At 45.2% G+C, this 12758-nt stretch overlaps 1 protein-coding gene across 2 annotated transcripts in view; it reads right to left on the reverse strand.

Annotated features, from left to right (window-relative positions):
- Positions 1 to 12758, reverse strand: part of LOC106567404 (serine/arginine repetitive matrix protein 3) — a 168588-nt gene that overhangs the window by 19989 nt on the left and 135841 nt on the right. For both annotated transcript variants that reach the window (XM_045693381.1, XM_014136599.2), the window contains exons 4-6: positions 11442 to 11558; positions 6664 to 6744; positions 5883 to 5951 (exon numbers count right to left, since the gene is read on the reverse strand). In XM_045693381.1, the coding sequence (XP_045549337.1) occupies positions 5883 to 5951; positions 6664 to 6744; positions 11442 to 11558 (267 nt within the window). The remainder of the gene's footprint in view (positions 1 to 5882; positions 5952 to 6663; positions 6745 to 11441; positions 11559 to 12758) is intronic.

Genomic DNA, 12758 nt, shown 5'->3' on the forward strand with positions numbered 1-12758 from the left:
ATTGGGTTGGCCTATTGTAATTTATGCTTCTGTTTAGGCAGAGATCCCACAGGATGTAAGGAGGGAGAGCCTCCTCTATATAGTGTGTTCAGACAAAAGCCTATGCTTGTAATGCTCTTTTCCATGACCAGTCATTATTAAATAACCTGAACTTGGTTTCAAGTCTGTGTCTTTTTTGTTCTTGACTATCTTCATACCATCAAGTCTTAGAACCCTACATTATTAATACCCTCCTCTATCGCTCTCCTCCCTCCTTTTCTCCTAATTGAAGGGATATACAGTGCTAGTCTATACTTCAAATGGTAGCCCAAACCAAAGAAAACGTAATCTTCTGTTGTTACAAAGAGACTTTTCTATGTTGGCAGTGTAGTAAAGTGAGTATTGGTTGGTGGACACCATAGTTCAGGTTGTAACAACTGCATCGGAAAAAGCTCCCCTCCCCCTCCACCGCCTCCTCCAATGCCCCGACAGACACACACAGTAGAGCATATCACAGGAGGCTACCTAACGCTAGGGATGCACCCGCCTCCTCCTTCTCCCCCTATCTAACCGTACATTATTCATGTGTAGACAATACCTGCAATGCAGTGGATGTTTGGAGAAATCTGAGGAGGGGAGAGAGAGAGAGAGAGAGGCTAAAGGTGGGAGAGAGGGGGAGGAGGAGAGTTTTATAAGTGTGAGGAGGGTAGGGGTGTTTAGGGGTATATTGGGGGGGGGGCAGCACAGCGATGCTCTGCAATTTGGTGAGAGGCTCATTTTTCTTCTTTTGCGGCTCTCATACAGGCTTGGTTATTAGAAGAATGAGTTTAGCTCCCACAAGAGAGAGAGAATTAAAGAGAGAGAGAGATAGGGAGATAGAAATAGAGAAGGAGAGAAAAAGAGCGAGAAAAAAGGAGGGATGTGCTATTTAGAATTGCTTATTGTCCTTATGATATCCCTGGGCGAAGCAGTATTATTCTCTGCTGAGTTCTCTTTCTCATTCTCTCTCTCTCCATTCTTTTTTTCATTTTGTGCTGACACTATAATTATTGCTTTATTGTCGGAGGAGGAGGATTGCTTCGTAAGAAAAGTATAAGCAACATTTTTTCAAGGTTTTATTAAACATCATCAATAATGAATGAATGCGCTGGAAGAATATCCTCTCCAATATCCTACTTCTCACTTTGAGTTTCAATATCCTTATCAATACTACGTGACTCGTTTCAAGAAACATAGGCGTATGTCACGCTTCACTACTTCACAGGAGAGGCATTTGAACGTAAACTTTAAAAAAAAGGAAGAAATGCCTTCTGGAACATGTGAACTTTCATGTGCCTTAATAACAAACTTGTACGCCATCTCTAAATACTATGGTTTATCCATAGAAAAAGTCAGGAACCTTCCCGTTAGCCATGATTGACTGAGATAATGGATGGGCTTGTCACGTCCTGACCATAGAGAGCTCTTATTTTCTATGGTAGAGTAGGTCAGGGGGTGACTGGGGGGTTTATCTAGTTTATTTATTTCTATGTTGTGTTCTAGTTTCTTTTTTCTATGTGGGGTTTTTGTATGATTCCCAATTAGAGGCAGCTGGTCATCGTTGTCTCTTATTGGGGATCATATTTAAGTAGTTATTTTTCCCACCTGTGTTTGTGGGATCTTATTTTGAGTTAGTGCATGTTGCACCTCTGTCGTCACGGTTTGTTGTTTTGTTTATAGTTTATTGTATGTCTTGCATAGTTTCACATATTAATAAAGATGTGGAACGATACTCACGCTGCGCCTTTGTCCACTTCTCCTTCTAACGACGAGCGTGACAGAAGATCCCACCAAAAACGGACCAAGCAGCGTGGCCAGGAGGAGTGGACATGGGAGGACATCCTGGGCGGCAAAGGATCCTGGACGTGGGAGGAGATCCAGGCCGGAAGGGAACGCCTCCCATGGGAACAGGTGGAAGCAGCGAGGGAAGAACGGCGACGAGATCGGGAGTCACGGCAACGACGGAAGCCTGAGAGGCAGCTCCCCCAAATATTTTGGGGGGGCACACGGGGAGATTGGTGCTTACTGTGGTGAGCATGTGACCGGTCAGGCACCGTGTTATGCGGTGATGCGCACTGTGTCTCCAGTGCGCATTCACAGCCTGGTGCGCTCTGTGCCTGCGCCCCGCATTTCCGTGCTAGAGTGGGCATTCAGCAAGGACGGATTGTGCCGGCTCAGCGCTCCTGGTCTCCAGTGCGTCTCTTCGGCCCCGGATATCCTGCGCCGGCTCTACACACTGTGTCGCCAGTGCGCCTTCACAGCCCAGTGCGTCCTGTGCCAGCGCCCCACACTTACCGGGTTAAAGTGAGCATCCAGCCAGGACGGGTTGTGTCAGCCCTACGCTCCAGATCTCCAGTGCGCCTCCACGGCCCAGTATATCCTGTGCCTGCTCCACGCACCCGGCCTCCAGTGCGTCTCCCCAGCCTGGTAAGCCCTGTGGCAGCTCCATGCACCAGGCTGCCAGTACGTCTCCTCAGTCCGGTGAGACCTGTTCCGGCTTCACGTACGAAGCCTCCAGTGATGATCCATGGCACGAAGCCTCCAGTGATGATCCATGGCCCGGAGCCTGTAGTGATAATCCATGGCACGAAGCCTCCAGTGATAATCAATGGCCATGAGCCTCCAGTGATAATCCATGGCACAAAGCCTCCAGTGATGATCCATGGCCCAGAGCCTGTAGTGATGATCCATGGCACGAAGCCTCCAGTGATAATCCATGGCCCGGAGCCTCCAGTGATAATCAATGGCAAGAAGCCTCCAGTGATGATCCATGGCCCGGAGCCTGTAGTGATGATCCATGGCACGAAGCCTCCAGTGATAATCCATGGTCCGGAGCCTGCAGCGACGGTCCCCTGTCTGGAGCCTCCGGCAACATTTCACAGTCCGGAACCTCCAGAGACGGTCCACAGTCCGGAACCTCCTGAGACGGTCCGCGGTCCGGAACCTCCTGAGACGGTCCGCGGTCCAGAGCCTCCAGCGACGGTCGGCAGTCCAGAGCCTCCAGGGACGGTCGGCAGTCCAGAGCCTCCAGCGACGGTCGGCAGTCCAGAGCCTCCAGCGACGGTGGGCAGTCCAGAGCCTCCAGCGACGGTGGGCAGTCCAGAGCCTCCAGCGACGGTGGGCAGTCCAGAGCCTCCACCGATGCTGGTGGATTCGCAGGATGAGAGGGTTCGTCGTCCTGCACCAGAGCCGCCTCCAATGTTGGCGGATCCGCAGGATGAGAGGGTTCTTCGTTCCGCACCAGAACCGCCTCCGATGCTGGAGGATCCGCGGGATGAAAAGGTTCTTCATCATGCACCAGAGCCGCTACCAACACTAGACACGCATGTTGCACCTCTGTCGTCACGGTTTGTTGTTTTGTTTATAGTTTATTGTATTTCTTGCATAGTTTCACATATTAATAAAGATGTGGAACGATACTCACGCTGCGCCTTGGTCCTTCTCTACGAACGAGCGTTACAGGGCTGGACATGACGAGAGATAAGTTTGGATTGGTCTGCCATGTAGCACGTTTCTGTCTATAACATGAGCTGGTCAGTATGTGTAGGTAATCCTTTCTAACGCAGATTTTTTGAAAGGTATCACATAGTAGAACTGCAAAAGTGTTGCTCTCGACTTTCTGGAGGACTGAGTTTTGAAATCAGTGGAATGCCTGGTGGAATTAGATTATGATGGAGAAAATTATGGCGTTTGATTGCAAATATGCAGAGGGAGTCGAAAAGAGAACACCCAGAAGGCTGTTGTATAAAACACCTGTCTCCGGATTATATCTTCAAACTAAGGGCAACCATGGCATCCGTGACAGAGAGGGAGATGCGTCCATCCACGTATATGGGTAAGAGAGTCTAGCTAGCTAAATGTTCAGATATTATACGTTTCTAATTTTGTCGTTTTCAATTCAAGTTAGAGCGTACTGTTAGCTAGCTAGCTAAAGTTAGCTGGCTGGCTCGTTAGCTAACATTACGTGTATGATCTGTGTAGTAATATTATTCCTAGCTCAGGAGCCATTTGCATTGCTAGTTGTAGCCGGTTGTTAGCTAGCTAGCTAACATTGAACCTGGTTGGTTAGCGACCTGCAGATTCATGCAGGGTAGTAAAGTTATGAGTTGGAATTATGGTTAATTGTTTAGCTAGCTACATGTCTAAACAAAATACTCCACTATGCAAGTAACCATTTCACTACACCTTCTGTATCCTGTGCATGTGACACATAAATGTTGATTTTAATTGATATAGTATGTGTTTACCAGAGACGGTAATGTGAAGAACAAGACCTTCACCAAAGTCAAATTAGGACATAACGTTAGGCCACCGAGACAGTGTCCAAGTTCTAAAATTCTCTAGTAGAATGACCTGCTTTCATTTCATCACACTCACAACCGTAAGCTATTTTCTTCAATTGGCTTGCTATTAACTTGTAAATGATGATCTTGTTGTGAATTTATTTTCCTGTAATAATGAAGACAAATGAGCTAAAGTGAAGACGTTGGTCAGCTATATGATATGGTCATTATTTGAAATGGCTAGCCAGCTAACTTAACATTAGCTCCCTAGCTAGCTATCAAGCTAGAAACAAACCAAACCATTGTTTAGAAAGTTGATTTTAGTTGCCTGGTTTGCTAGATTGACATATACTGAATTCATTTTTAAACGGGTGGGTTCATTGGTGTTAAAATATACTAGTGTAACGGCCGTCGTAGGAAGTGGACCAAAATGCAGCGGGTACGTGAATGCTCATCTTTACTTTATGACGCACACTATACAAAAACAAAACGAAAAAACGAACGACAGCTAAACAGTAATGCAGGCTAAGCATAGCAGTGCACAAACAACCTCCCGTAATTCCCATAACAAACACACCCCTATACATTGGACCTTCAATCAGAGGCAACGAGGAACAGCTGCCTCCAATTGAAGGCCCAATCCCAATAAACTAAACATAGAAATAGATAGACTAGACTGAACATAGAAAAACACTAACATAGAACATAGACCAAAACCCCGGAAACTCTAAACAAACACCCCCTACATAAATACACACCCCGAACCACATAAAACAAATACCCCCCTGCCACGTCCTGACCAAACTACAATAACAAATGACCCCTTTACTGGTCAGAACGTGACAACTAGTGATGCTATTTTGGACCACCAGGCTGCTGATGTCATGCAGTCTGTAGTTTTCGTGTTTATACTTTTTCATAACGACAATGACAAGTTTGATGTCAGACGATAATATAATATTCATGATATCACTGCGACAACTGTCGATATATGTAGTATAAACCAGCTTTTAGTCTTGAAATCTTTGGTTGTTTAGTACATGGCCTCACATGTGAATCTGTAGGCGGGTGGGGCTAAAGCTTAAGAGGGTGTGAACGATGCTGAATGGGTGTAGACAAAGAAGAGCTCTCCAGTAGGTTTACCAAAACATTCAAGGAACATTTTCTCAAAAGTGAGGTTACAAGTTTATCAACTTTCAAAGCAGAATTACTTTCCCATTGTTCCTCAAATGCAGTGTATGATATACCATTTTGCAGCTCTGTGTCTCTGCTTTTATCCAATGTAATAAACACATTTTCAAATGTTGCTACATAAGACCGAATCGAGCAGGTCAGTCATATATAGTCTGTTGTTTTCTAGAAAACATAGCTTATTTGTGATTCCTATACTATTTGGGCCTATAGGAAAGTGAGTAGTGAAAGTACAGTACTGAGTGCTCCTCTTTCTTTTTCTGTGATAGTTATGCTGAGCACCATTCCCCTGTTACGCAAACCGGCTGAAAAGCATCAGGGTATGCTCACATTCTATGAGTAACCTAGAGGATGAATGTTCATGAAAAGTGCATGCACATGCATACACACCTGTCTCGCTTGTGTTCCTTTCCACTTTTCTTCTTCTTCTCTCTGCGGGAGGGAGAGGAGCTATCGAACCTGGAGGAGACATGGAGAGAGAGAGAGAGATCTCAGAGAGAGAAAGAGAGAGAGAGAGAGAGAGAGAGAGAGAGAGAGAGAGAGCGAGAGAGAGCGATGAAGAGAGCGAAAGAAGAGCAGTCCTACACAATAAAGCTTATCCAGAAGGAATTGAAAGATTGTTAAGAAAACGTAGCAAAGCACACCTCTAACCTTGCCACTATTAATGATATAGCAGGGTCACTCATACATTATTTCTTCAGAGAATTGGCTGTACTGTCAAAGCAAACAATGAACCCAGTCCTCCATTCTATTCTTTACATTTCATCGTTACATTTCCTCTTGTAGCTTTGCCAGTTCTCCTCACCAAGAGTCCTTGAGAGCGGCCAGAGATTTCTATGTGCCGTACGTCTCTATTCACCTGTGTCCTTCTCTCCCTACAGTCGGTCTCTCGCTTTCATCTGTAGCACTGCCTCTGTCTCTCTGTCTGTCATCCAGACCAATCTCTCTCACTCCCTTGATGACCTTGAGGAAAATCAGGGAGCTGTCTTACTCTTTTTCAATTCCAATCTGTATCTACCATCACGTCGGTGTCCAGGGCCCTGCCCATCTTCGTGTTTAAAGGGAATACACACACAATACATATGCAATGATTCAAATGCAATGTAACAACAGCATAATGCATATCTCATCACTGAGGAAGAATTGTTCTACATCTAGTGAGGCCACTGACCGACTCCTTCTGCGTCCAGATTTCTTTTTCTTCCTCTTCTTTGGTCGAGGAGATGGAGAGCTGCTAGATTTCCTCTTCATTCTATAGTAGCCAGGCAGAGTGAGAGAGAACGAGAGAACGAGAGAGAGAGAAAGAATGAGAAAAAAAGAGAAATGAGAGAGTTGGAGGGGAGGGTGTTCAGTGAGTGAAACATACAAGCGTTCGTCATTACAGTAATCTTCAGTCACAAATAAATTGATCAGCTACAGGCAAGATTTTCTCCAGGCGAGCAAGCTTAATTTCCTCTGAGTGATGCGACAATCCATACTGTACATGCAAGTGCATGGGAGCGTACCACTTCATACTGCCTCTGGCAATCTGGCATACAATTATTAATTTCTGTGAAAATGTAATTCCGATAATACATTCTAATGAATCCATGGTGTATTGGCTATACTTCAAAAGACAAACAACAATGTAGTGTAGTGTATGTCAGAATTCCCTGTACTGAGCGTGTGTATGTATGTGTGTGTGTGTGTGTTTGTGTGTGTTTTTGTGTGGGGGTGCATTCTGAAGGCTATGGCACTTGGTCTGAAGGGCCCTCTTCAACTGATATCTATCTAATCTGCATATACACTACATAACCAAAAGCATGTGGACACCTGCTCGTCAAACATCTCATTCCAAAATCATGGGCATTAAAGTGGAGTTGGTCTCTCCTTTGCTGATATAACAGCCTCCACTTCTGGGAAGGCTTTACACTAGATGTTGGAACATTTCAGGGACTAGCTTCCATTCAGCCACAAGAGCATTAGTGAGGTCGGGCAATGATGTTGGCCAATGTTTGTCTATGGAGATTGCATGGCGGTGTGCTCAATTTTATACACCTATCAACAACGGGTGTAGCTGAAATAGTCACATCCACTAATTTGAAGGAGTGTCCACATACTTTTGTATATTTAGTGTATATGAAACGGCAAAGGCCACATGGAGAGGATGAGGTAAAGGCTGATTGAATTTCCATCTCAAGAGGTGGGTAGTGTGTGTGCGTGCGTGCTTTGTCTGTACTTGTGTCTGTCTTTGCGCGTGCATGTGTGTGTGTGTGTGTGTACCGCAGACCTTAATTGCTGACAGCATGGACTACATCCTCTCCGGAGGGCTTGGAGGTAAGCTCCTGTACTGGCAGGCCTCCCACCTCCGCTCCCCTATCTGTGGCACACATGTGCTGTGTAGGAGTGGTGTATGGGGCAGGCTTCCTGACATTTCTTAAAAGTGACACAGTAAATAATATCATATGTATTATTGTAATCAGTAGACTTTAGGGAAAACGCATATAGCTTTTTTAGAGTGTAAAAGGGAACACTGTATTTAATACAACCCTTTGAAAGTGAAAATATCAAAATTTTACTGCAAATGTTGCCGTTTTTTCCTACTTTTTTGCAACCATAAACAAAAGGCCATACGGTTTGGTAGTTGAGTAAATGTGTTCGCAAAACAAATACAAACATTTTAAGCTGTTTTGGGGCCATGTAGACACAACATAGGGGAAGCCATGACCAAAACGTAAATGGGGGTACATTTCACCGGCTCGGCTAAAATGGTACCATATCAAATCAAACTTTATTTGTCATAAGCACCGAATACAACAGGTGTAGACCTCACCGTGAAATGCTTACTTACAAGCCCTTAACCAACAATGCAGTTGAAGAAAGTGTTAAGAAAATATTTACCAAATAAACTAAAGTAAAACATAATAAAAAGTAACACAATAAAATAACAATAACGAGGCTATATACAGTGGGTACCGGTACCGAGTCAACGTACGAGGGTACCGGTTAGTCAAGGTAATTTGTACATGTAGGGGTAAAGTGACTATGCATAGATAATAAACAACGAGTAGCAGTAGTGTAAAAACAAATGGGGGGGGGGGGTCAATGTAAATATTCTGGGTGGGCATTTGATTAATTGTTCTGCAGTCTTATGGCTTGGGGGTAGAAGCTGTTGATGAGCCTTTTCGTTCTAGACTTGGTGCTCCACTTGAAGTGCGGTAGCAGAGAGAAAAGTCTATGACTTGGGTGACTGGAGTCTTTGACATTTTTTGGGGCTTTCCTCTGACACCACCAAGTATATAGGTCCTGGATGGCAGGAAGCTTGGCCCCAGTGATGTACTGGGTCGTACACACAACCCTCTGTAGCGCCTTACGGTCAGATGCCAAGCAGTTGCCATACCAGGCGGTGACGCAACTGGTCAGGATGCGCTCGATGGTGCAGCTGTAGAACCTTTTGAGGATCTGGGGACCTATGCCAAATCTTTTCAGTCTCCTGAGGGGGTAAAGGTGTTGTCGTGCCCTCTACACGACTGTCTTGATGTGTTTGGACCATGATAGTTTGATGGTTATGTGGACACGAAGGAACTTGAAACTCTCGACCGGCTCCACTACAGCCCCGTCGCTTGTTAATGGGGGCCCATTGTGTCATCAGCAAACTTATTGATGGTGTTGGAGTTGTGCTTGGCCACGGAGTCGAGGGTGAACAGGGAGTACAGGAGGGGACTAAGCACACACCCCTGAGGGCCCCTGTGTTGTGGATCAGCGTGGCAGACGTGTTGTTGCCTAACCTTACCACCTGGGGGCGGCCCGTCAGGGAGTCCAGGATCCAGTTACAGAGGGAGGTGTTAAGTCCCAGGGTCCTTAGCGTAGTGATGAGCTTTGTGGGCACTATGGTGTTGAACGCTGAGCTGTAGTCAATGAACAGCATTCTCACATAGGTGTTCCTTTTGTCCAGGTGGGAAAGGGCAGTGTGGAGCGCGGTTGAGATTGCGTCATCTGTGGATCTGTTGGGGCGGTATGCGAATTGGAGTGGGTCTAGGGTATCCGGGATGATGCTGTTGATGTGAGCCATGACCAGCCTTTCAAAGCACTTCATGGGTATCGACCTGAGTCCTACGGGGCAGTAATCATTTAGCCAGGTTACCTTCGCTTCCTTGGGCACAGGGACTATGTCGGTCTGCTTGAAACCTGTAGGTATTTAAAACAGGGAGAGGTTGAAAATGTCAGGGAAGACACTTGCCAGTTGGTTTGCGCATGCTTTGCGTACACGTCCTGGTAATCTGTCTGGCCCCGTGGCTTTGTAAATGTTGACCTGTTTAAAGGTCTTGCTCACATCGCCTACCGAGAGCGTTATCACACAGTCGTCCGGAACAGCTGGTGCTCCCATGCATGTTTCAGTGTTGCTTGCCTCGAAGCTAGCATAAAAGGCATTTAGCACATCTGGTAGGCTCGCGTCACTGGGCAGCTCACGGCTGGGTTTCCCTTTGTAGTCCGTAATAGTTTTCAAGCCCTGCCACATCCGACAATCGTCAGAGCTGGTGTAGTAGGATTCAATCTTAATCCTGTATTGACGCTTTGCCTGTTTGATGGTTTGTCTGAGGGTGTAGCGGGATTTCTTACAAGCGTCAGGATTAGTGTCCCACTCCTTGAAAGCAGAAGCTCTAGCCTTTAGCTCAATGCGGATGTTGTCTGTAATCCATGGCTTCTGGTTGGGATATGTACGTACGGTCACTGTGGGGACGATGTCATCAATGCACTTATTGATGAAGTTCGATGACTGAGGTGGTATACTCCTCAATGCCATTGGATGAATCACGGAACATATTCCAGTCTGTGCTAGCCAAACAGTCCTGTAGCGTAGCATCTGCATCATCTGACCACTTCCGTATTGAGCGAGTCACTAGTACTTCCTGCTTGAATTTTTGCTTGTAGGCAGGAATCAGGAAGATAGAATTATGGTCAGATTTACCAAATGAAGGGCGGGGGAGAGCTTTGTATGCATCTCTGTGTGTGGAGTAAAGGTGGTCTAGAGTTTTTTTTCTCCTCTGGTTGCACATGTGACATGCTGGTAGAAATGAGGTCAAACGGATTTAAGTTTGCATGCATTAAAGTCCCCGGCCACTAGGAGCGCCACTTCTGGATGAGCATTTTCTTGCTTGCTTATGGCCTTATACAGCTCGTCTTAGTGCCAGTATCGGTTTGTGGTGGTAAATAGACAGCTATGAATAATATAGATGAGAACTCTCTTGGTAGATAGTGTGGTCTACAGCTTATCATAAGGTATTCTACCTCAGGCGAGCAATACCTTGAGACTTCTTTAATATTAGACATCCCGCACCAACTGTTATTGACAAATAGACACACACTCCTGTCCCTCATCTTACCAGAAGTAGCTTATCTGTCCTGCTGATGCATGGAAAATCCTGCCAGCTCTATATTATCCGTGTCGTCGTTCAGCCACGACTCGTGAAACATAAGATATTACAGTTTAACGGGACATTAAACCTCCACTATCTATTTTTTTCTCCAATGATTGCACGTTGGTCAATAGAACGGATGGTAGTGGAGGTTTAGTCACTCGCCTACGATTTGGGCCAGTTCTCAAGAAAGCAGTATATCCTTTGTGTCGTACTCGTTAAAGAAAAAATCTTTGTCCAGTTTGAGGTGAGTAATCGCTGTTCTGATGTCCAGAAGTTATTTTCGGTCATAAGACACGGTAGCAGCAACAACATGTACAAAATAAGTAAAAAATAAGTTACAAACATGTGAAAAAACTAATAAGATAGCACAGTTGTTTAGGAGCACGTAAAACGGCAGCCATCCTCTCCAAGACCATTCTCAGTTACTGGTCAGCGAGTGTGTGTGTGATTGTGTTTTTGTGTGTGTGCATGTGTGCGTACATGCAAATATAAATGTGTGTGTACTATACGTGTGTGTGTATGAGTGAGAATACATGTGGTTGTTCCATACCTATAACCGTCTTTATCGTAGTAGTCTCCATGCCAGTCTGCGTCCTCCTGGTAACCTTCAGCCAGGGCTGGGTCGGTCTGCTCCTCACCATGCTCTCCATGGACCATGTGTTTGACCCTACAGGGAAAACACAGGTCATAGGTCACTGGAAGCAGCCAATTGGGAGACCAGGGACCAGGAATTGGGTGTATGTGTGGTAAGAATGACAAGAACCACTGCAGCTGCATGCGGCTCAGAACGACTCCGAAAATTAACCCTATTTTCTAAACATTCTGTGATACAAAATCATTTGTTCTAACACAAATCTTTTACTTATCCGAGTCCAAATGTTCTTGTCGGAGCACAAATAAAATAACTAAAATCTGACCTTAAAATGTGACTGTTAACATCTCTCCATCCTAGAGTTAACACATCTCTCCATCTCACACTATTTCTCCCTCTCACACATGCAGATGGCTGTGTTGCACTCCTACCCCCCTAATCCCCCCATCCCTTTCCCTTCCTGGCCTGCACCATGTGCCCTCTGCTGATCCATCTCATCTGGCCATGAACAGTACACCCACACAGAGAGAGGAGGGCACATGGAACACACACGCGCGCATATGAGGGGTGATGAATGCCATAAATGAACCATTGAATGTGTGAACGCGTGAACATTTTAAAAGATTACCATTCAACCAAGTTTATTTATAACAACAACGTGTTAACGTCTGATTCATTCAATTCCAAACAGCTGCCTTAAGGGAATTAACTCCACAGTATAAAATCCACTGTACTAACAGGACCCCTGCATTGTTTATCATCTGTCAAGGTGGGGTTTATAATGCCTGTATATAAACACATTAACCACATTATAACATTGTTTATTGGGTCTACATTAATTAGGTAAATGTAAAAAAGTAATTGACCTATCAATTCTTTCATGTTAGGCTATTACATAAGCTATAAAGCGGGAACATATAGCAACATTCCATAACATTTAAGAGTTGAAACATGTTTGAATCTTTCTTATTAATAATCTTGTCACAATTGTTTGTGTGTGAGGGGTTGAGGCTGCAGGTAGCCTGGCAGTTAGAGCATTGGGACAGTAACTGAAAGGTCGCTGGTTTGAATACCTGAGCCGACAAGGTGAAAAATCAGTCAATGTGCCCTCGAACAAGGCCCTTAACCCTACCACTATGGCTGACCCTGTAAAACAACACATTTTCCTGCACCTATCCTGTGTATGTGACAATAAAACATGTATCATTTTTTGCAATGAAGGGGGGAGGCGGTTCCTGTCGTAGCTGTTCGTTTGGGAGAGGAGGACAGCAAACC

The sequence above is a fragment of the Salmo salar genome, chromosome ssa13 (genome assembly GCF_905237065.1).
Source record: "Salmo salar chromosome ssa13, Ssal_v3.1, whole genome shotgun sequence".
Classification (NCBI taxonomy): Eukaryota; Metazoa; Chordata; class Actinopteri; order Salmoniformes; family Salmonidae; genus Salmo; species Salmo salar.